Source organism: Trichoderma gamsii, assembly GCF_001481775.2.
Source record: "Trichoderma gamsii strain T6085 chromosome Unknown Scaffold_29.2, whole genome shotgun sequence".
NCBI lineage: Eukaryota > Fungi > Ascomycota > Sordariomycetes > Hypocreales > Hypocreaceae > Trichoderma > Trichoderma gamsii.
In genome coordinates this window covers 463,328-486,107 of record NW_020171366.1, presented here as the reverse complement: position 1 = coordinate 486,107, position 22,780 = coordinate 463,328, and the positions used below count along the sequence as shown (strand labels likewise).

At 51.6% G+C, this 22,780-nt stretch overlaps 6 protein-coding genes across 6 annotated transcripts; 3 read left to right on the top strand and 3 right to left on the bottom strand.

Moving 5' to 3' along the window:
* Nucleotides 1-1,605: 1,605 nt before the first annotated feature.
* On the bottom strand, nt 1,606-5,806 carry TGAM01_v207759 (hypothetical protein; the record flags this gene model as incomplete). Its single annotated transcript, XM_024550161.1, has 7 exons — nt 1,606-2,023; nt 2,086-2,703; nt 2,776-2,880; nt 2,949-4,496; nt 4,577-4,686; nt 4,766-4,939; nt 5,330-5,806. The coding sequence occupies 7 exons, from the start codon at nt 5,804-5,806 to the stop codon at nt 1,606-1,608; spliced, it is 3,450 nt and encodes a 1,149-aa protein (XP_024405126.1).
* A 7,965-nt stretch (nt 5,807-13,771) lies between these two features.
* On the top strand, nt 13,772-14,080 carry TGAM01_v207758 (hypothetical protein; the record flags this gene model as incomplete). The annotated part of the gene is made up of 2 exons (XM_024550160.1): nt 13,772-13,796; nt 13,863-14,080. Coding segments are annotated over 2 exons (243 nt in total), but the record flags the coding sequence as incomplete, so codon positions are not given.
* Nucleotides 14,081-14,086: 6 nt separating this feature from the next.
* Nucleotides 14,087-14,390, bottom strand: TGAM01_v207757 (hypothetical protein; the record flags this gene model as incomplete). Its single annotated transcript, XM_024550159.1, has 2 exons — nt 14,087-14,258; nt 14,317-14,390. The coding sequence occupies 2 exons, from the start codon at nt 14,388-14,390 to the stop codon at nt 14,087-14,089; spliced, it is 246 nt and encodes an 81-aa protein (XP_024405124.1).
* A 2,163-nt stretch (nt 14,391-16,553) lies between these two features.
* TGAM01_v207756 (hypothetical protein) lies at nt 16,554-16,769 on the top strand (the record flags this gene model as incomplete). The annotated part of the gene is made up of 1 exon (XM_024550158.1): nt 16,554-16,769. The coding sequence occupies one exon, from the start codon at nt 16,554-16,556 to the stop codon at nt 16,767-16,769; it is 216 nt and encodes a 71-aa protein (XP_024405123.1).
* A 3,162-nt stretch (nt 16,770-19,931) lies between these two features.
* TGAM01_v207755 (hypothetical protein) lies at nt 19,932-20,711 on the bottom strand (the record flags this gene model as incomplete). The annotated part of the gene is made up of 2 exons (XM_018810827.2): nt 19,932-20,518; nt 20,585-20,711. 2 exons carry the CDS (start codon nt 20,709-20,711, stop codon nt 19,932-19,934), a joined length of 714 nt encoding a protein of 237 aa, XP_018655967.2.
* Nucleotides 20,712-21,240: 529 nt separating this feature from the next.
* TGAM01_v207754 (DNA excision repair protein ERCC-8) lies at nt 21,241-22,692 on the top strand (the record flags this gene model as incomplete). The annotated part of the gene is made up of 1 exon (XM_018810826.1): nt 21,241-22,692. The coding sequence occupies one exon, from the start codon at nt 21,241-21,243 to the stop codon at nt 22,690-22,692; it is 1,452 nt and encodes a 483-aa protein (XP_018655966.1).
* Between the last annotated feature and the right edge of the window lie 88 nt (nt 22,693-22,780).

The following is a 22,780-nucleotide window of genomic DNA, read 5'->3' as shown; positions in this document are numbered from 1 at the left end:
ACTCTCTTCATGACTCAGCCATGTAAGTCATTATGCCCACCCCAAGCCCCCTTTGGCACAAGTGTGCGCCCTTCAACAACAGACTTTAACGAAACTTGTTCCCCCTGCTTGGTGGATCTCTCTTTTTAGATCGGAAGAGCGTCGCGTAGGGAAAGAGAGATCGGAAGGGCGTCGGGTAGATCGGAAGATCGGCCCCCCCCCCCCCCCCCCCCCCCCCCAAGCACATGACACTCGGTTCTTTTTGGGAAAAAATAAATCTCGGAACTTGACTGCCGGAAAAAAAAAAAAAAGAAAAGGACCCAAAATTGTTTTTGATTGATTGTTTTACTACCATTATATGGGGGCAATAAAGGACAAAAGAGAGAGAGATGCCGGCACCCGCCGCTAATAGGGACGATTTCGTTATGCATACTATTTTTTTCTTATCCTGGTAATGCCTGTATAGGTACTAGTAATGCTATGGACTTATGCGTGTAATACTTGACATACCTGTACGTCCAGATATAAAAATATGTACAGTAAGAGACAATAGTAGGCGGTAGTGGTATAATACCGGGCAGGGCATCCTGACGAGAGATCCTCCTTTATTACAGGTGACAGGCCGCCATGATCATCCTCACCCTGGCCCCTGGTCCCTACACGGTAGGTAGCCAAGATGCCTCCTTCGCACAATTCTTCCTCTCATAGACCACCAGCGCAAAAAAGCCCATGTACATAGAATGACAATAATGATAAACATATAGAGCGTGTATATAGTATGTATATCTATCCTTGTTCGTCGTATATCACTAGTTAGCCCAGCGTTACGCGCATGCAGCTAGTAATCCCTTCATCCCCAGCTTGCTCTTCCCCTTAGTCCCACCTTGCTTCCCCCTTCCTTTCCCTTTCTCATTTTCGGCTCAAAAGTGGTAACTGTTCTTTTCCCTCTTGGGGAAAAGAAACAGTAAAGTGATATGCGCGCGGTTGTATGTTCTGCATGCATAGCACAGTGGTATCTCCTCCTCCAAATCCAAATCCAAGAGCTGTGAAATAGTCGTGTATAAAAACAATGAAGTCGGGTAAATAAAGTATTAGGTTTCCGACGGCGCCAGTTCCTAAACAAACGTGTTCGGTACATAAGTATATGAATATGAAGCAACAGTAATACGTTCTCAAGTAATAGCTTCTAGGTTGTTTCAGTTTAAAAAGAAACGGAAAATGCAGAAGATAATAAACAAGGCGATCTGAAGACCATGCAATACGGTCTGTGCCTTTGCGCGTAAGTGATATCCAAAGTTGGTACGAGTCAAAATCGCAGTACGATGCAATCGCTGTGCCGCCAACCATGATTTCGGCATATTGCCCCATTCATTCAAACATCCTTGTATTGCCCATCAAATTGCTTTCCCGGCTCAGGTTCACGTAAATAGGTAATTGAAATAGACAAATATCGCGATCCCAAAACATTTCGCAGTAGTCAGAGGCGTGCCAGTTGCAATAAGCAACGTAGCAAAGCCACTGCCAACTTGCCAAGAATGATAAAAAACTTCGGAATAAAAAATCCAGATAACCGACCAAAAGAAACAGAAAAAGTAGACGCTAAGAATAGAGCTCTTCTTCTAGCTCCTAAGACATTCCGAGATGGGGCATATGTGCCAGAGGTGACTGTTGTGCTCGAGGTGGCTGTAGTGGCTGTTGGTGAGGCGACTGCTGATGATGAGGCGAATGGTGCGGTGGTGGCGGCAAGGGTGGTTGGATGCTAGCATCGCCGCCAAGAGGCGGTGCCGACATGGGAAGCTTGGGAGTATGGTGGCCGGTATTGCTAGAAAAGCTCGAGGGCATTCTTCCATCCAAAGGAAACAGATCGCGCTGGAGACCCTCCAAGATGTGCATGTCGATCCTCAGAGAGCTCGTGTGCGTCGCGGACTGTCGGAGGAATGCAATCGTCTTGTGAAACAGCTCGCGCAATAGGTCTTTGGGTACAAACTCGCGCAAGACATTATCCTTGTAGGCGGCAGCTAGGACGAGGAGATTGCCCCATTGACTAATAGTTATGTTAGTTACACGCCCCCTTCTACACCTGTTGTTATCATCTCGTAAACTTACGCATGAGCCGTGCCAAAAACGTTGGTGATAATGGGCCGCTTCTCCCCGAGTCCGTGAAATGATCGTGTGCTTTCGATAAGCGCATAAATACCCTTTCGAGCCAACTCAATGAGGGCACGATCAAGGTCGTTTGCCTTCTTAACATTCGGAGGGATGAATGGGGCGATGACCCCATCGCGATACTCTGACAGGACGCCAGCATGTGGGCTTTCGGGGTGGCGTTTCAACTCGTAGGACCACTGCAGGATCTGACGGACAAACGGACGGTAGGTAATCATCTGCGCTCCCCAGTACTTGGCTCTCAGGCGCGCCGAAAGGATATCATTGGCAGGGGGGTCGTTCTCATTGAAACGGAAGCTAGGCGGAACCCATGACATGCCAGACACGCCATCTGCCACTAGTCTCACATTCTTCAATTTCTCAGGCTTGCTGGAATCATCAGGAGAGTAAAACATGCGATGGATGCTGTTCAAATGCGTCCGGAGATAGAGCTGCGCGGGGTAGCTGTCTACTACTCTCTGGTCGAATCCCTGGAGAAGGCTCATGTTGGGTTGAGGCATGTCGTTTTCATACTGCAAAAGGCCAGAGGGCGGGAGTGGAAGCTCGGCAATCAAGTCACTATAGCAGATTAGTACTCAATTAATCAAGAGACTGCCATGGCTCTCCTGGCTAGGTAATTCGTATCCTTACCTCTCTAGTTGCAGACACGTCCAAAACGCGAGTGCCAGCTGGTTGTATTTGCCCTCTTGGATGAATTCCATGTTGGTCTTGATCTTCTTTAATTTGTCCAAACTCCTGTTGTAAATGTAAGCCTTTATTCAACTGCTCGCTTGTAGTATTTTCAGACGGGGAAAAAGACTTACGGTCTCATAAGAACTTGCAACTTGTGGCTCGCTTTGTGAATAAAGGCAAAACTCTCCAACGGTCGCGCGAGCTGGCCGTGATACAGCCCAGCAAAAATGTTGGCGTAGACGTTCTTCATGTTATTGTACGCACCGAGGTGGTTTCCAAGAATGTCTGTTGCCAGTGCGAAATATTCCAAGCCGGGAATCACCTCATAATTCTTCTTCAAGCTGTATCCTGCGCGAACGGCGCCGGTCCCGGAGGCACTGGAAGCGCCATGGATAGATGATCTCCTGCTCTGGTAGCCGCGTTCTTGGTCTCTGGGTGAAGGGAAGCCAGAAGAGTGAGATTGATTTGAGAAGGACGGGGGCGAGCCCTGGATTGGCGATGGAGGAACCCCGTTGCGGCTAACTGGGCTCCCGTGAGGGATTGGGTCGACCGGGAAAATCACATCAGGAACTTCGTCTTGATACAAGCAGATTTTACCAAGGGCCAAGACGATGAGAATGAGTGCGCTGTGAATAGAACGACTAGGCTTGCCAAGACGCTGGGAGGACGGCGTTACAGGTACAGTTGGATCGGGACTTCGCTTTCTCTTGGCGCCAGTCATCTCCTGAGGCTGAGGCACAGCGAATGTCGTTGTCAGAGGTTGAGCCTTTACCTTTGGATTCGCAGTGGGGAGCTCGTTGATGAACTGGTGGACCCATTCGTCGAGAACCTGCGGGTGAATAATGGGATGCATGTTTAAGATGTTGTTCTTGAAGCTTTCCACATAGGCCGCAACCTTGTGTTCGCTGAAATCTGGATTTCCGTCGGGGCCAAGCACGCCGCCCCGGTACTCAATCTGATCGCCAGGACTCAGACCCCCTCCAAGCTGACCCCAGTCCGCAGCGGGCGAGGAAGCTACAATGTCTGACATGTTATCATCGCCAATTTCTGCGTTTCCGTGATCGGCAGTCGCCTCTCTAGAAAGTCGCTGGTGAGAGTCTTCGCCTCGCCCGTACACCTTGAGAATTCCGCGGCTCTGCTCTAGACTGATAGGATACTCGCTGACAAATTTGATGCCCTCGCGCTCCAGGTGGTGCCGTGTCAGCTCCTTGATCGGATCCCAATCCAAGAGAAGCCCAGCCAAAGTCGTATGGTTAATAGGGATGGCAGGCTCTCCTGGGGGTACGGGAGGGCCGGGTTCCGCTTCTATGTCGTCCTCGGTGCCAAAGGCCATGGCCACGGCATCAGTAGACATTGCTTCAGGCACCGATTCAGTAGACTTCACCGGCTGGTCCCGAGACATATCAGTTACGGAAGAGTGGCTGATCGGTGGCTCTTCTAGCGGCATATGAGGTGGTGGTGGCGGTGGCGGGCTTGGGTGGGAGAGTGGTGCAGCTTCAATCTCCTTCTTGGGAATGGCCCTTGGCGTAAATTCCTCGAAAAACTGTGGTATTCTTGAAAAGGCGGACTCTATCTTGGTCAGTCTATCGTCAATGTTCTCAAAACGTTCTGACATGAACTGAAGCGTAGATTGCATGCTGTTGATGCCGTCCAAAATATCTGACTGCGCTTTGTCGGTTCTATATTGGGAAACTCATGTTAGTCAACTCACACTGCGCGCGCGGAAAATGAAAGCCGCAAATTTGGTATGAAGACTCACGCTTTTGGCACTGGATCGCGGTATCGGCATTCTGTACCCTTATCTCTGCATGTTTTACATGGTTTCAGCTCGTCGCATTTAGCTTTAAGCTGCCGACACTGGTCACATGCCTATTAGATAGAAGAAAGGTCAGTTTTCTGAGTTCTCGGTATATAAAATTTGGTTATAGAATAAATTGCCAAGTCACACCTGTGAAGCCCTTGTGTTCTTCTTCTTCGCCGCGGTTGAGTAGACGCTGTAAAACGGCTCTTGGGACTGGAAATTAGGGTTTTGTTCGTAAGGCTGTTGTTGCGCAACCGGTGTAGGAGGCCCAGGAGGAAAGCTCGGGGCGCGATAGGCTCCAGGAGTCGGGGGCATTGACGGCTGATTCTCGTAATTCATGTGTCGTGGAGGTGGCGGGTTATCCTGGAAAGCAGGAGGTGGAGGAGGAGGAGGAGGGTGTTGCTGCTGCTGCTGCTGCGGCGTCGGCGGCTGCTGTTGGGGGTGCTGCTGAGGGTGCTGCTGAGGGTGCTGCTGAGGGTGCTGCTGAGGGTGCTGCTGAGGATGTTGTTGCATGTGTTGGGGAGGATATTGCTGCGGTTGCGGCGGTTGCTGCTGATGCTGGGGATGTGACTGAGGATGCTGCTGCGGCGGAGGAAGCTGAGGCGGAAGGGAATGAGGCGTCGATATGACCTGGGGTGTCGGTGGATGAGCGTCTGGCGCATGTCCCGTCGAGTTTGGTCTTCGGAGGTCGTCACCAGGCTCTCGCTTTACTATGGCGTCTCGTCCGGGATACTGATATTGCGCATGCGCTGGAGACATAGGGTGCTGAGATCCCGGATGCTGGAGCCCCGGGTGGTGCTGCGGCGGCGGCGGCGGCGGTTGACGGTACGGATCCTGCATGGGCGCGAGAGTCTCTTGATCCGAGTGTCGACGGTCAATCTCTGGGTGCTGTTGGGCATGCCCGTGGAGTGACACCGGCGTTGGCGCAGGCAGAGGCAGCTCCGAGGCTCGAGGCGGGTATTGATACGGGCTGGCGCTGGCCGAGTGGTGATGATAGTGGTGGTTGGGGCCTTGGGGAGGCGGCTGCGGCGGCGGCAGCTGGTTCGACGAAGCATGCGGCGCGTGAGAGGGAGGAGGAAGGGGATGATGGGACGACGGAGGAAGAGGTTGAGTATTAGGATGCGGCCGCGTAGCACCAGACGGCTCCCAGAAGCGCATGCGCTTGGTGTCGGGAGGTCCTGGATCCATGCTGCTGGCTTGATGTATAAACAGTACAAGTACAGGCTAGGACACACGGACACATAATCAGGAACGAGGCAAGAGGTGAAGCAAGGACCACAGAGGGGTGTTGGCCATGGGCTGGAGGCGAAACTCCAGACGCCGGGGGAGTGAAGGCTCGGAAGGTTTGAAGAAAGGTGCTTGGTTATTGGATCTTTGGCAGCGGGAGACCGGGAGCCAGGGAGGACATGGGGTGGGTGAGCCTCGCACGATTAGGGCGGCTATGATGACATCTGAGTTGCCGCCGTCGAGGAGGAGAAAAGGCCACAGCCAGAGCCGGCGGCGCGGTACTTGCGAGGCAGAGGGTGAGGGTACGAGCGGTGCAGGTATCCGGGCAGCGAGACGACGTTCGGACGACTCTGATAGACGAGGCGAGCGGCGGGCTATCGACGGCTCGACCTAGGCCCAACCCAGTAACGCGAACGCGGCAAAGGGGGGCGATCAACCAGGACGCTGTCGTTGGGCAGGATGAAGGAGAGAGGGCGACGACGAGGAGAGGAAGAGAGAGCGAGAGAGAGAGCGCGTGCTAAGCAGAGTGAGCAGAGTGAGCAGAGCACAGCAGAGCAGAAGCACCCCAAGCTTCACCACGCAGCTCTAGGCCGCTCCGGTAGCCGGCAGGTTGTGGGGACGGCGAGATACGATGAGAAAAGGACAAGACTCCAGCCAAAGTTCCCGGTACCCAGAACCCTGCAGCCCCAATCCTGCCCGACGGGGACTCAATCGTCAAGGCGGCTTAGCGAACGACGAAGCAAAACGGGCAGAGAGGAGGAGGGGGTGTCAACGCGGGAGCTCTGCCAGAGGGTGTTGATAGCAAAGCAGTGTCATCTGAAAGAAAGAAGGAAAGATTTTGATGAGATGGAAGCGTGGAAATAGCAAAACAGGCTCCTCAGTGTCCCAAGTCAGGTAGGTCCAGGCCACGGTAAGACGAGACGAGACGAGAGATAGCAGACTGCTGCTGATGTTCAGCACGAGAGTCGCATCCTGGCATGTACCCCGACTCAGCAACGAGCTAATCAGGCGTCAGGCACCCTTTTTTGCCGTGTCGGCGGCCACGCTGAGCGCCGTATTTTTGGCACTCCGGGGGGGGGGGGGGCGCGCGCATAATGGACATAATGGGCCGCTGACGCCACCTGCGAAAGGCCGCTCCCAGGCACTGCAGAGACACGCTAGACGGGAGCAATTAGTAGTGCCCTCATTAGCTGTGGTACTGGGTACCTCTAACGGGCGTGCGGTGGGGCTCGCGCAGGGTTTGCTTTCATTGCAGGGTTCGCTCTTGGGACTGCGCGAGGAGCTGTGGGATGGGATGATGTCGGCCGTTCAGGGCAAGGGGGGCCTGTAGATGTACTGTGGTCTACCGTTTTTTTTTTTTTTTTTTTTTTTCTTGTCTTGCCTTGTCTTGACTTGTCTCTGCTGGGTAATACATTATGGTGGTATATAAGCCAACCCACGGTACGTTGCCAGGGCCGGGGGGGCCTTCGTTGTCGGCACCCAATGGAACAGTTGCCCAGGAACTCGGAGGCGACCAGGGAGGGCATGGCCGTGGAAGCGATCACAAACTGGAGATGCACGGATGCGGGCAGGCTGAGACAACATGAAGCCGTGAAAACATGCATGTACGAGTATGTATCCGTACCTTGGCATATCAGGAAAAGCAAAGAAGAGACAAGAAAGACGCGGCACGGGATGGAGCCTGGGTTGGAGGGGGACCTGCAATGAGTGAGTCGCGTGGACCGTGACCGCCTGCCATTGGCTGCCAAAACGCTGCCGAGACTCCAACTACCCGAAGAGACAAGATGGTGATACAGCAGCTCCAAATTTCACAGCTCCGCACGCACGCAGGCTAGTGGCTCGACCGACAAGCTCGGTATACTTGGACAAGGCACTGGAGAGTCCAAGACATTGCTCCAATCGGTATTCGGTACATGTAGTGCTGGAGGCACATTTGGCAGAATGATGAGGCACGGAGCTTTGTGCACGTCCGGGCCACTCTCCGGGAGTCTTGAAGCCGTGTACTTTGTACCGTAAATTTCAGTTATTTTTTTTTTCTTTCCAAAAGAAGCACCTCTCGCCTTTTTTCCCTCTCTTGGATGCATCTCGCTACTTGGCTACGTCACATCGTTAGGCTTTTGCAGGACAGTACTGGCAATTTGGTCTGACTAATGTCCGTCTGGAAATGAGCTGCTGGGGGGCAGCCCTCGCGTTGATGCTGCTTTTTTTTGTCTTCTTCTTTCCAGTAGCACCGTGGAGCCAGATCATGTAGCACACCGACGGACCTGGCAGGCAAGCAAGCAAGCAAGCAAGCAAGCAAGCAATCAGGCAGGCAATAGCGCACCGCTAGCATCACGCTTCTTCGTAGGGAACTCCGGAGATCAAGCCTGCGTCGAGCTACGGCAGAGGCTCCGTCGCAGCCATGTGTGCACGAGTAATATCCGGGCGCCGGAAAGATTCCCTAGGCCAAGGCGGGCTTGCTTTAGAAGCCTCGCCATCTCGTCACCGCCATCTAGCTCCGTGCAACTACTGTACTGTAGTCTGTAGGGCCCATCTACTAAAATAAAAAAAGAGGGAAAGGAGAGTCAGCTCCTCCCAGCTGAGGGAGACCCAGGCCCGCGAGTGGACCGTTCCGAGAGCGAAGTCAAAAAGCAGCTGCTTGCTTCGTGATGGTGGCGTGGGGCGAGAACTGGAAGCTCTGCTTGCTGGATGAGAGTCAACCCATTTTTGCGAATAGCGCGGCCAATGCAACCACCATGTTCGCACAGAGAAGCATCATTGAACCTAAGCACGGCGGGTCGGCGCACTAGGCCGCTGAGAAGAAAATTCTTGGGTCCTTCCATGGTAGACATTTTGGCATTGATGGAGATCAACACTAGGTACATGTAGTATAGTATCAGGAGCCCGTCTCCATCGGCTTTTCTGCCCAAGCGGGGGATCGAAAATCCGAAACAATGTACAAAGGGGAATAAGTGCACACAATGGACAATGAGAGCATCCGTCACAGAGGCTGAGACTGTGCTGGTATACGCGTATAATTCTATGGATGTGTGCTCAAATCCTGCGCACTTGGTCCTCCGCCAGCTGCACTCTTTAGCAACGTTGTGGCGTCCCCCGAGCTCTGGCGGTGCCTCTTCCCATTCACTGGTAAAACGACGCCTTCGCGTTTTGGCTTTAGCCACTCCCGCCAGGCTTGTTTTTAGCCCGTGGAAAACGGTCTCTGTGGTTCTAGCGCGGCAGATAGTTCTAGGCAAGGGGGATTCCACGTGAGACGGATATGTCGGGCTTTTTAGGTTCTTGGAGCGTTAGGCACTCATTTCCGCTATATACCAGACTGCTTTGAGGTACTCGTAACCGCTTGGCAAAGTGCGTATCGCGCAATGTCGTCGTGATGCACCATTACATTACAGTACCTGTTATTTGAGTACAGCAGATGATACAAGTACGTAGGGCCGTAAGCCGGATTGTGGGTTTAATATCTCCGACTCAAGAGCTCACACGGACCACACGTTGGCTGGAGTCACTGAGGGGCTCGTTTTCTTTTTCTTTTTCTTTTTTTCCAGGTCTGGCAGGTATGTCTCTCTTTTCCAAGCGTCTCTCAGCTACCCGCTGGTGGTTCTCGACGATGTTGGGTACATGTACATGTAGCTTCTCAGCCAACCGCCACACCGCGTCTACTGCTGTTGTACAGCAAGGGGTTATTTTTTGCCCCTCTACAATTTCTATTCCTTTCCTAGCGCAGTGCAGCGCATTTTGTCGCGTTCATGCAGTTGAGCTCTTTGAAACGGCCCGCAGAGGGCACTATTAGCTGTAAGTAGGGGGACGGCAAAAAAAGGTCCAGCCAGCTGTGAATATCAGCCAACCAAACTAAACCACAAATGAGAATAATCCGAGAAAAAGAAAGAAAAAAAGAAAAAGAAATATTGAATATTGAATATTGAAATATTGAAATATTGAAATATATGCACGAGTAGTATGGTAAGGCATTGCTTTTTCGAAAAGAAAATTGTTTTTTTTTTGTCGCCTCCCACTCTGCGCACCCACTCTGAAACCTTTGCCTGCCAGCCTAGAGCGACGTTTAATTTGACGGCGCTGCTTCTGCGGCTGACTTGCGCTGTACAGATGACGATGAGCGATTTCAACCCCCCTTGTCAAGCTGGCTTCGCAGCCTAGTAATGGCAAAAAACCCAGGTTGGAATGTGTCTGCCGGGCTGTCCGTGCTAGCCGATGCGGCTCGGTTCCCAGCTACCTGGTTTTGTCTGGAGACGCTGAACCAGGTAGCTGAGATGGCCGTGCTGGCAAATCTGCTGGCAAATCTGCTGGCAAATCTTTGCTGAAGCCGACACAGCCACCACCCATGAGCTGTATCAGGCCCTGTTACTCGTCAATGCGAAATGGCCATCTGTTGATATTCCCAGGGCAAACCATCTCACACACCCTGCTCTCTTACTTGATTGGCTGAAAAAAAAAATAGAGCCAAAATAACCCCAGCCACTTTTCACGGTGACATTTGTTTTCTCAAATTTCATCCCTCCCTTCAAGTACCAACTAACACCAGTAATTCATCATTTTGTCCAGGGTAAGCTTGGTGCGGCAACCGAAGCCAAATAAGAATGAAAAAAGACCAATCGGCATTGTTCACGACCCTACACACCAGCTGTGAGGGCGCCAATGAAATGCCGGCACACCAAAAGTAGCCACCACAAAAGAGCCCCTACTACTAATTCTCACACGACAACGATCGCTCTACGATGGCACCGATATATCCATGTTCACAACAGAGAGAGAGGTTGTGACTATTTTTTTTCCCCGCGGCGGACTTTGCTCGCGCCCCCGGCCAAGTCCAGTAAAAAGGTTTCGGGGCTTCCTGCATCCCTGCGACGAAATCCTCCGGGGGTGGCCGTGATAGAGCTACATCGTGCAATAAACAAATGCTGCCTGTGTGTGTGTGTGTGTGTACTGTACTACGTGCTTGTACATACATGCCCGGCTGTGCCAGACGCAACTATTTTCTCGCCTTTGCAACCTCCAGAGGCAAAGCCACGCAAAGCATACGCCCCCTAATTGCCCACAGAGAGCTTTCCAGGATGAGGTCACCAGAAAGCCTCTACTGGCCGACCAGTTCCTTAAGGGTACCATTGCACCGGTACCCTCCATTAGTGAATACGGGCCGAAACCTGCTTCGTAGAGGCGCAGACAAGGAACTGCCCTGATGCGAAGGGACATTCATGCAGCGGCCAGTTGGACAAATGAATCTCCTCGTTGAGGCGAAAGGCCGCTTAGTTGGCATGTCTACTCGGCCATATGCCAAGCGCGGCCGCCGTCATATTCAAACGGGTGTGCGCTAACACGAAATTTGGGTGTTCCACGACGCCTGAGTCAAGTCAGTGATACTCGGCCTCTTTGTTTACAACAGCAGGAATGACTTTGTGTCACACCAGACCTGTCTCTTGACTGTTCCCTGAGATGCCGTATTACATACTGTAAGTGCTGGGAGGCGGTGTCACCTATCATATTGGCCTTGCCAACAGGACCAACAGCTCACACCGAATTGTGGATATTCAACACCGGCAAGTGCCAAGGGCATGAAGCAGCCTATGGCGACTTCGTGCCGAGTTGATCCTTGCCATTCTCTTCTTGTGGTGAGGAAAGGGTCTAGTCAGTCTGTCTACCTAGGTAGGCATCTACTGTGAGTGTTGACTTCCGCCTGGCCGTGTTCCCAGGTGATACTGTAACGCATGGATGCTACCAGTCTCCCAACCAGTACCGTGCAAATTACATGTAGTAGTCAGCCAGTAGCAGTGGTACGTAACTTTGAGAAGGCGGCAAACGGATGAGCACTGGCAGCTGAGAGATTGTCTACTGACGGCACACTAAGGAAGAGAACGGCGGTTTTGGCGTCCTGTCATGACATATGCAGCCGACAATCGCAGACCGCCAGATCAGCTGTCCTGACATACTGCAGACAAGCATGATGTGAACGGATGTCAATAGCAGGCACTATGTACTAGTTGACATTAGCTCCATAATAAATAATGACGATAGAATAAGAGAGAAAATTTTCTCTGCTCTGCTCTCCTCCCCTCTTCTGGGCCCGCCAGATGGATTATGGCCAATTTTGTCTATCCTTCAGCTGGAAGAGCTTACCACCCAGCCACCCAAGGCAAGGGTAATTACAGGCCATGACGGTTGTTTCCCACTGCTGCTCTAGTCATATAGTAGATAGTTTTACTGTACATGTTCGTCACTGGGCTTGGCGGCTGCTACAGATAGAAAGATCAACACTTTCAACTGATGCACTTACAACATACTGCCCAACAGTACTGCCCATGACCTGGCAGAACTTGATGGGCTAATTATGTTCTTTTGTACCACAGTGATAAAAGTCCTACGAGTCAATGAAGCAGGGGCGTGTAACCAGTACCTGCTTGTGCCAGCTCGGAGAGTGCCAGGTTCATCATTGGATTCGCTTGTCTCAAAGCTAGACGTGTGCTAGCAAACGAGTTGGTGAAAAGCTGAGGGTCCTAGACCCAACGAAGAAGACGGTGGCTGACAGAGCTGCAACAGCTCCGGCCATTTGACGGCATACGGTACATACAGTATGGCGGTCATATCTCTTCCTTTGGATTGAACTTGAACAGATCCGTCCATGTGTTGGTCCTTCATCTTCACAACAGGGCACGCATCCTCCCGCAACGTTTCCCGAAATTGCCGAGGTGCTGGCGTGCGACTTTTTGCCTCTTTGATGCGTCTACTGGGGATACGTCCAAGATAGCCTGGGAAATAAAGGGACTCTGCATGTCCAACGCCTCCTCGCTTCCATTGCTTGGGTTTTCTCTTTCAAGGTTTCTCTTTTTTTCCCGAAATACTTTAGTGTTCCGTATACCCGTAAACAGGTACGGTAGTACTGGGTACCTTGTACCTAGCGCCGCCCAATTTTTTTTTTCTTTTTGGTTATTCGTACTATTATTGCTACCACGAATGGTAAGGTAGGAAGTGGTGATTGCTGGTCACTCACTTTCACTCACCGCATCATTTCCCCGAGCATGGATACCAAGCTGGCCCCATCTCAAGCCCCAAGTGCGCCGACCCCCCTGGCCAAGAAAGAGGCAAAAGAAAATTTATCGACGATCTATCGCAATCTCGCGCAGAGAAGGTTGCTCATGTGAGGAGAATTGACTTTTCTGAGTGTCTTTTTTCGAAGCTATTTCCGACGACGCACATGTCACCTACTTGTACACACTCACTACTCGCGTTTGCAAGGAGAGACTCTCCCTGCTTGTAGAGAATTTTTCTGCCAACGAACGAATGAATAGACAAATCAAGACATGACTAGGTAGGGATTGAAAAAAGAAAAGAAAGATTGGACAAAAGTAACGTGTCACTTCGTGTGTCTCATGCAGGGCGGAAATTTGGTGTTTCCCTTTGCTTTCCTTTTTCTTTCAAGAGCGGGAGAATTTCCTTAGGTGTTATAATGTCTCCTCTCTGTGCGACACGGGCCGTTGTCTCACCCAGCTGGGCGGTTCGGGAAAGAGAGAAAAAGTACCTACTGCGTGGATTATTTGTCCAGATTTTGGCGACCAGTCCCTTCGGATAATTTGTTTGGCAGTCTTTTAGAGCCCTGCCTGCTTGCTGAGGTATGCAGCATCATCGACTATTTTGCGAGCAGCAATGCGGTGGCAGTAAACGTCAAAATCTGAGTCGTCTCTACTGCCGACAATCAATTTGAAGTATCGGGTACCTGCCCCTCTGCTGGCCAATACGATACCGTACCTTATCGCCTGTCAAAGCAGTACTTGTAAAACCACCAGTGCTCGTACGCTCACAAAGACGCCTTCCAGGTCCCTGCATAGCGCCACCCTCGACGTGTGGCCAGCCGGTCAGCGGTTGTCTTCCCCACGGGCGCAGTGCGAATGCCGTAACTGGCTGGTCTCAGCTTTCACCTGATTAGCCGGTGCTACCCCAAAGAGACGTGAGTGTTTTGTAATCATGCATACGACATGTCTGTGTCCTTGATGGCCTCCGGCTAAAGTGACAGAGCTGCTGCTTTCCTACGGCTGTGCGCCTGTAACGTTAAAGCGCCATCCGCACCACGGCAGCCGCGGCGTGCCGGGCCCGATCCCCATATTGCCGTGCCCATCAGATCAAAAGGGATCCAATGGCCGCCGTAGAGGCATCAGACATGCTGGAGCCAGCGCTAAGAAACACGAGGCTCGTGCCGTGCCTTTTGTGCTGACTACACGGTCCAGCTGCTAAAAAAAATTAGCAGAGCCACATCGTGCAAGTCTGCAGGTACCTCTGATTGAATGAGAGAGCAAGGCTGTGCTGTATGGAGTGCCTGTAGTGCTTTGATTGAAAACCTAGGCGCCTTCCTTCCCTTCTTTTTGTGGAGGCGGCAGGTTTCATGGCAAGAGCCGTGGCACCAGCACCAGCGCTAGAAACGTCATCAGTACTTCAATGCTTGTATCTTTGCATTTTGATAACATCCATACCTTAGGACAAAGGAACAGCCAGCCTCCTGTTGGCTCCTACTTCCCTCCATCCCCTGACCACAGCAATAGACCATCTATGCGCCAATGCTCGAAACAAGTGCAACGCAGCCGGGACCAGTACGAAGATACTACTGTAATACGACGTACGAGCAGATCCAGGTTCTCGGGATAAGCAGATGGGCTATCTAGCCTTAATCCCTCATCCGTTCCAACTCCACTGGCGAGTTTCTTTTTGCAAGCGCTGCCAGTCCCTGGCATCTGCCGTTTTGTCACCTCTACAGTAAGAGAGCCAAGCGAGAGAACAGGAGGAGCAACTCCAACTGGCGAGGGGCTGCGTCGCCCAATGGCTCGTGGGGGCTAAAAGGTAAACGACCCGGCTTAGCACCATCGCCAAAGAGAGTCACGCTGCACCGAGGACACGGGCTTGGGCCGGCAGAATCCTTCCTGGGGCTTGGGGCTATCACCACATTGCATCCGAGCTGCCCAGCTACCGGTCCTCGTGACGGGAGGCCCTTTTTTTCCCTCAGTTTTCCTCGCCTTGTGCTGTACGGCAACAAGTCACCCCATAGCTAGTGCTTTGCCGGGGAATATGCCAGGATCTTGAGATTAGGGGAATGTGACATGTCAGCTGTCGTTCGAGCTATCAGCGCAAAAAGACTCAGTTTTAAAATTTGCATCTCGACAAGAGCACGGCTGGTCACATTAGCGGCATCCCGAGTTTTCTTTGGCGTATCCGCCGCTGCTGGCACCCAAGTTCCGTCTCACACTTGCAAGAGTGTCAAACTTAGACGGGTAAAGTCTGTTTGTGATATTTGACAGCTGACACCAAGATTCTTCTGCCGTGGGGAAAGGGAAAAGATAACAATGGCAAGGCGTACAGCCCCCACGATGTCCAATCTGTCTTTCTTTTCCCTCTTTGCATTGGAGTCCTACAGCAGCAGTGGTAGTAGTGCCTTGTTTCTGCTCCTTGTGTGGGGGCTAGCTCTTCCGCTGAGGACCGTAACGAGACGTCTAGCTTGAGAGTCTGTGACTGCTTTATGGATAGCCGCTACGGCCGCGTACACGAGATTGCTGGACCTCGCTTCGAAGGCCATATAGCACTATTGCCAGAGCGGTGACATTTGGCGCGCTGATTTCGTTGTCTCGTTAGATATAGAGTTTGTCCAAGTGGATTTGAGTAGCAGTAGTTGGAACGAGCTCTCACATTGGCTCGGCACACACGCCAGTCTCGGAAATGTACGTGGGATGTTACAACGCGTTGACCGGCATGACGCCCAATGGAAATGGAGCTACGCGCTACGAACACGCTCACGTAACGCCCGGGGGAGAAGATCTGGCGACGGGAAGCGCGCGGAAGCTCGGCGCACAGCCATGTTAGCCGACCGGTGTGAACCGCATCCCTTCGCGACGAGCTTTCTCCTTGGGCGTAAGAGGTACTCCGTCCCATGAACCAGCGTGGTAGCCTTATCCTGGTTACTAGCCGTGAAAGTTGCTCCCTCTTCTCCACTTCTGGACAATGCTCAATCGATTTGGGTGGATAGGTTGGAATAATTTAAAAAGTGCATCTTCTGAACACCAACAATGAGACGCTGCAGATCTAAGTCTACGAGACGACGCGTGCCAGGTTTCGAGATACAGGCCCCTAGAGGCATTTGATAACGGGCTTGTTCCAGTCCCTGTTGATGGCCGCGTCATGTAATCCAATAGCGGCCAAAGAGTCGGAGTTTATGATAAAAAAAAAAAAAAAACGCCTGCGGTTGTAACTGCCGTAGGGAGCTTGGATGCCATGGGCCTGTTTTGCCTACCGAAGGGGTGTCACGTATGATGAGATGGAATCAATCTTACCGCAAGGAACGAATAATTACGCTGACATCTCATGCATATGGGTGATCTGCGAGTGTGAGAATGACCCGACTCTCCCCGTAGAGCATGGATTTCCTAAAAGAAGGACGGTATGTTGGGAAATGCCAAAAATGCCTATATGCATGTTTACGGGACTGAGGTGAATACTTTGGTTCTAGACCATTAGCTGAGCCAGGGTGATTTTCAAGAAGGTGAGAGCTTGCCAATCAATACCTCTTGATTAGTAGATGGCTGGTGATGACGCGCACAGACTATTGAGCATTGTACAGAACACAGGGAGTGCAACTTGTAAGTACGAGGCATACAAACACTGGCAATTCTCTAATACAAGCTTTCAGTGTTGGCAACCAAAGGAGAAGAAAAAAAGAAAAGAGATGACTATAGATGCAAAGTACGTTACATGGCATTTCATTCGTCCAAGCTGTCTGAACCCTCCTTCTCTTTCTTTTGCCCTAGGCATCGAGGAACTTTTGCGATTGAAACCGGATAAGAACTTGTTTGTTCTTCTTTACTGTACGGAGTGCCGAGCAACATTCAAGGGACATCCTGGACAATGTGTTGGTTGTGCTAGGAATGCCCGAACATGGTAAGTCAAGCCGTATACGTGCAGAAGCGAGTCAAGGAGTCTACAGAAATGAAGGTGACATATTCTAGTTGGCATGGGTCTGCAGAATACTACTTGGTGTTACTAGTTGTATGTTTGAGTCTCCTATCATCTATCATCTATCGTTTTTCACTTTTGGGGGCTTTCGGCAACACCTTCTACGTACAAGTAAGGGCCTTGAGCTGGTTTGAATGGGATTGCGACACAACTGAAACTATTTTCCCTTGGAAGCAGAGATAACAGGCCCAAACCCTAGACGAAAGAAATCAGAAGGATTTCTTGCTCTTCCAAGTTCCTGGCTATTAAATGGGCAAAAAAGAGAGAAAAAAAAGGGAAGACGCGAAATTGCTGTCAACTGTCAGGTGGAGAACGTCAAGAGAGAGCTACCAGGTGTTCGTGCTAGACAGGGCTGGTGCCGGCTTGGAAGGACTTTGCATGCATTCCTTTGGGCTATAGGCAAGGTAAGGTACCCTAGCAGATGCATGTTGGTAGTATCAGGCCCTGAGAAGAAAAGAAAAGACAGATAGAAAGGGACACGAAATGAGCATGGCAGGGTATATTCTGAAGACACTATAAAAAAAAGAAAAAAAGAGAGGACAAGGGCGGGTTATTGTCACAAAAAACGCCACTTATAGGCTTTATATATACTGGTTACTCCATGAAGCAAGCAGCACGAGCGTGTATAACTTTTCTCTTTTTTTTTTTTTCCTTTTGAGAGAGTGGCTTAGAGGAGCTATACTGAAAAGGAAACGAGACACCCCCCAGTCCGGGTGTACCCTTGGGCTGCCACACCTTGGGAAAAAGTTGGCCGATAGTAAACGGAGAGGTAAAGAAAGATATTGAGTTTGAGAAAAAATGGAGGGGTTGGTTGAACTTGGGAAAAGCCTCAATCTTGTCTTCAGTTGGTGGTGTGTTTTGCGCGTCTTTATTCCTTTTTCTAGGTGGCTACATTGGCGTTGAGGCTTGGCTGGGTGACAGACATGTGAAGAGGTGAGATTCTGTGAGATGCCCGCTATGCGCGACATTTTTCCTCGACAAAAATTGCTATCGTTGTACGTAGTTTTCGGTAAGAGATGGATAGACTTTTAAGACGAAAGAGGCTGTTCTATTGCTGATGCGTTCTGTCTGGATGCCTACCTTATAGGCTAGAGAGAGAAAAGGATCTGCTAGTAGGCGCGCCAATAGCGAGACAAAGACTATTTGACAGTGTTTTGAAAGAGATGTTGAGGTTTTATTTTACTACTTGCGAGAGTAATATTACTAACATTTTCGATGCAGAGGATTCGCGCTATTCAAGCTTTTTGCGCTGGGACTTCTCATCTCTTACAGGTATTAGCAGATAGGCAAGAATAGCCAACAAGTCTGTTCATAACGCGACGAGCTGGCAAAGCGTATAAGTAGGGCAAACTACAAAGTACAAACTGTGTATGCGTACCTCATGCATGCGTTACCTGCTACGAAAGGGACAAAAAGGGCCATGTTCCCTGACTAGCCTTGCTATCGTGCATTCGGTGTGCATGCAGGTATCATCACTAGTGCGCTATATCGCGTCGTTTCTTCCCGGCATGTGTCTCTTGTGATTGCCACCAGTATTGTACTGTACAGGACGCCTGTGTGACGGCGGAGGCTTGGAAAGCATTGGCCCAAGGCTGCCTGATCTACATGATTGGGCTGCAATGATTTCCCCTCCCATTCTCTAGGTTGCTGTTTGGAGTAACAAGGAACTTGTTTTGGGGGCTGTGAGTCGCGCGCCGATCCTTTTTTTGACCTTGATGCCGTCTTGTTAAATTGGATGGCGTTTTTACTGTCACTCAGCCTCACGGAAAACGGGTTGCTAGATTGATGCAGGGATGGGGCACTTCATTTACTTTGAACAGTATATCTTGACAATTAGCGTGACTATGAACACCAAGATACAACGGGGTGTCGTTTTCAGTAGTAGTGGAAATGCTATACGGATACTCCCACTGTACGAGTATTTGTTTCCTTGAACACCTATTCCGCTGCGGTGGTAACCCAAGGTCAGCCCACCACTCGATGCATTAGCGATCCAACGGTATGATTGCTATTACTACGGAGTTTACTAGTAGCAGCAATACTCTGTAGATACCTCTCTCCGCCCTCATGGGGCGAATGCTACCCAAAACTAAGATTTGAGTTGATTAAAAATAGGTAGGCACGAGTACAATACTAACCCTACAACTCCGGCAGAGGAAATTACATGAGCACGTGAAATGGATCACAAAGTATTGTGTACTTGTCAGCCCTCTCAATTTAACAACGAAATTTCGCGTGACCTCATTTCGAATTGCGCTTTGGGGGAAGGTATTTCTTGCGTACACGCCATACGGGCCACCATAGTACGGCTTCGAGAGTTCCACTTGCGATGAAACATCATTTACGCATTCCCGTGATAGACCAACGGCAGCACTGATGGGCGTTTCAACATCCGGCCGTTGTTACTGGACAGGACGAGAGGATGTGAAAATGCAACCCGATTGGATTGGCGAGTGGGAAGAAGAAGGGAAATACTTTGCGCGCTGATCACTGTATAAGGTAGGTATACAGTGTTCAGTAGGCCTGTTAAAACACAGCAAGGTAGTGAAAAGCTCTTTTATGATTGGTACTGCCTTAGTACTTAGGTGTTACTGGTACTTGATTTCCTGGATGTACTTTAGCACGATACAGGAGTGTTGTTTATTGCTGTGGTATTCTTAGAAGCCCCTCCACGCAGCGCAGAGCTAAGCCATCAGTAACGCTACAGGTATATTGGCCTTGCAACTGGCATCAATAGTTCTGAATCGGCCTCCTTAGCAAGCGAACCTTTTGTTTTTCCATCTATCCGCATAAAGATGTAATTTGAGATAATCGATGAGTAGATAACTTGTCACTTTATTCCTTGCCCATTGGCGCCCAACAACCCGTTCCTTGGTTCGATAGGGCAGCGAGCCGTTGTGCAACCTGGAAATGATTGGCGTCCTCGTTGGCTGATGAACGGCGTGACCAACATAAATATATTCAACACCAAGGAACAGCCTTATTTCCGTAGGTATATAACAATAATCCAGGGGTAAGTAGGTACGAAATCCGCAAAAAAACTTTGTATAGCGTAGATTTCGCTCTATCCAACACCGAGTCAACGCTACCGTCACTCGTCATCTGATGTCGTAAGTTTTCTTCGCTTCCGTGCCGCCTGAGAGGGTTCAGCTTCACTGTGCCCAACCACGGACTCGCCACCGGATTCCTGTGCCGTACTGCCTTCAGGCCAGTCCTGGCCCACGCCGTTGTCGTCATTACCGTCATGGGTGGCTTCAGTGAAGACGAGATGACCCCGTCGACCGAGAACTTCGCGCCCCGCCTCCTCCAAGAGAATGCCAAAGGCCAACAGTGCCGTCTCATCCATGCTGCCCTCATCCAAGTTGCGCCCACTTTCCGAGGCTCCCTGATGGCGGTTCAGAGCCCCGTAATACTCGGATGAGTACTCGTGAATGGCCTTTAGGAGATCACTCTGAGGGAGAATGCCGCGTCCGCCGTTGGGCAGGTCCCACTCATGCGCGCGGTAGATGTCGTGCTCTGCATACCGCTCTGGTGCGTCTTTGCGGCGAAACAAGACGTCGTCTGGGGCGAGCTTATAGCTATCTCGCTGGTCGACGACCCTGGGCTGGACAATCCTGTCGCCCTGGGCCTCATCTCGCAGCACTCTGTCATATGTGACCCTTCCTTGCATACAGTTAACTTCACGTGACGGTTTTTAATTCCCAGATTCCTGGGAGAGGCTCATTTCGGATCCCCTTAGCTCACCTGCGACGGCGTCGTATACGGTAGCGAGCGTCCGCTGGCCCTGGCGTCGGTTACCGCTAGATGGCTGTGGCAAATGTGACCGGTTACCGAGGTCAGCATCGCCCATGTACTCGTCTGCAGCATCCATGGCTTTCCCGTTGTCTCCTTTGTTTTCTCTTTTGGGGTGTGTCTTTCGATTCCCGGCGCTCTCGTAGAGAATCCGCAGCCCTTGCCCGCCCTCACGGGTTCCAAAGTGATACAACAAGAAGACTAGTCCGCATCAAGCAAAACATGGCAGCTACAAGAGACCGTCCAGGTGAATGAGAAGAAAATAAAGCCCCTGGCTGGCCTCGGAAATGCGCCTGGAATCCAGCCTCAGAGAATAGGAAAAAAAAAGCACGAATCGTCGAAACAAAGTTTTGGCGCCAGAGCGTGGTAGCGGTAGCTGGCACTAATTGTGGGGTGCATTAGCCGTTGATTGACCGCCTTCGGTGACATCACGCGGGGCCTGCCGTCACCCAGCTTCTGACTTCACTCACAACAGCTTCATTCACGCATGAGATGAGCGCAGGCAAACGCCGCTGCGACTGGATAAAGCCACAGATACTCCCTGATATCTCCGTTTGACTTGATTGCAACCTCATTCTCTTGCTCTGCCGAGAGTGCCTCCTAGATGAATGCAGTCTCGCCTCCTCGCCCGTGAAGTCGGCGACCTACCTTGTCGCGACCTCTCGCAGATCACTGCATCTCAGCTGCTGCGCTCCTTCGGCCCAGCTCCCCAGCACCGCTTCAATGGCGAGGTGAAATTGCCGCAAAATGATCAGCAGACCGCGCCGGACGAGGACCGGCCGCACAGGCTGCGCGCTCACGGAGCAGGGGTGAGCAGCCTTGCCCTGGAGAAGTTTGATGGGCGCCTCCTCGTCTCTGGCGGCGCCGACGGATCAATCAAGCTCTGGGACCTGGAGAGCTGCCCGGGCCCCTACGAGACGCACACCTTTCTCCCCGTAAGCTCCATCAGCCGGTCGACTGGCGGTCCCAGGAGCGGCGGCCACAGCCATGGCATCACCCACCTGGCCTTTTATCCCTTCGACCCGGATGCCTTCCTCTCCAGCTCCTACGACAAGACGCTCAAGCTGTGGGCCACGGCAAGGTCAGCCTTGTCTGCCGAGTTTGATCTCAATGCCACTGTCTACTCGCACGCCTCCAGCCCAATAGCATCCCACCTGCTCATCTCGTGCGCCACCCAACACTCCAACGTCCGGCTCGTAGACCTCAAGTCGGGATCTGCCGTCCAGGCGCTCGTTGCCCATGGCGGGCCCGTCCTCAGCACGGCGTGGAGCCCTCGCCATGAGCACATCCTCGTTAGTGGCCATGCAGACGGCAAGGCCCGCATATGGGACATTCGCCGTGCTGGTGGCGTTATTGCGCAGCTCGACCAGGAGGACTCGCTGGGCATCGTGCACCGCTTCAAGCACGCCACGGCGTCTGGGTCTGATTGGGGCAGCATGCCGCATTTTCGTGCCTCAGCCCAGGCCCACGACGAGGCCGTCAACGGGCTGCAATGGACCGACGATGGCAGGTACATTGTGTCGGCTGGGCTTGACCGCCGCATCAGAGTGTGGGATACTGATACGGGAGCTAATACGCTTGCCAGCTTTGGATCCATCGTGCAGAACCAGCACGCTAAGACTGCAAGTTTCCTGGTAACCCCCTCAGGTCTCTCAACCGGTCATCAGCTTCTTGTCTGGCCCAATGACCAGGAAATCCTCCTACTGGATCTCCACGACGGGACCGTTGTTGGACGCCTGCGGAGCCCAGGCTCGACGCACTCCACGGGTGCCCGTGGTTCGGAAATGGGACGCAACCGCATCACAAACATCGCGTGGCGTAGTGCAGGGGGTGGCATTGGCCAGGCTGGACCCGTCATGGGCGGTGGCAACTCAATAGGAGCCATTTATAGCTCTCATCTGGACGGGCAAATACGAGCCTGGATGCCGCAGCTCCCTGGGCCGGAAGATGCGGACGAGGACGAGGTGCTTGGCGTGGACGAAGAGGTAAAGCAGAGAAAGAGGAAAGCCATCGAAAACGCATATAGAAGCCTCATGGGCAAGGAGATTACGTTTACTTGATCTTCTTATTCGATGTGTAAAAGCATTAGACCATAGGCTATATATAGAGACTCTAGTAAGGAATATAATAGGTGGTCAAATTCGGTCT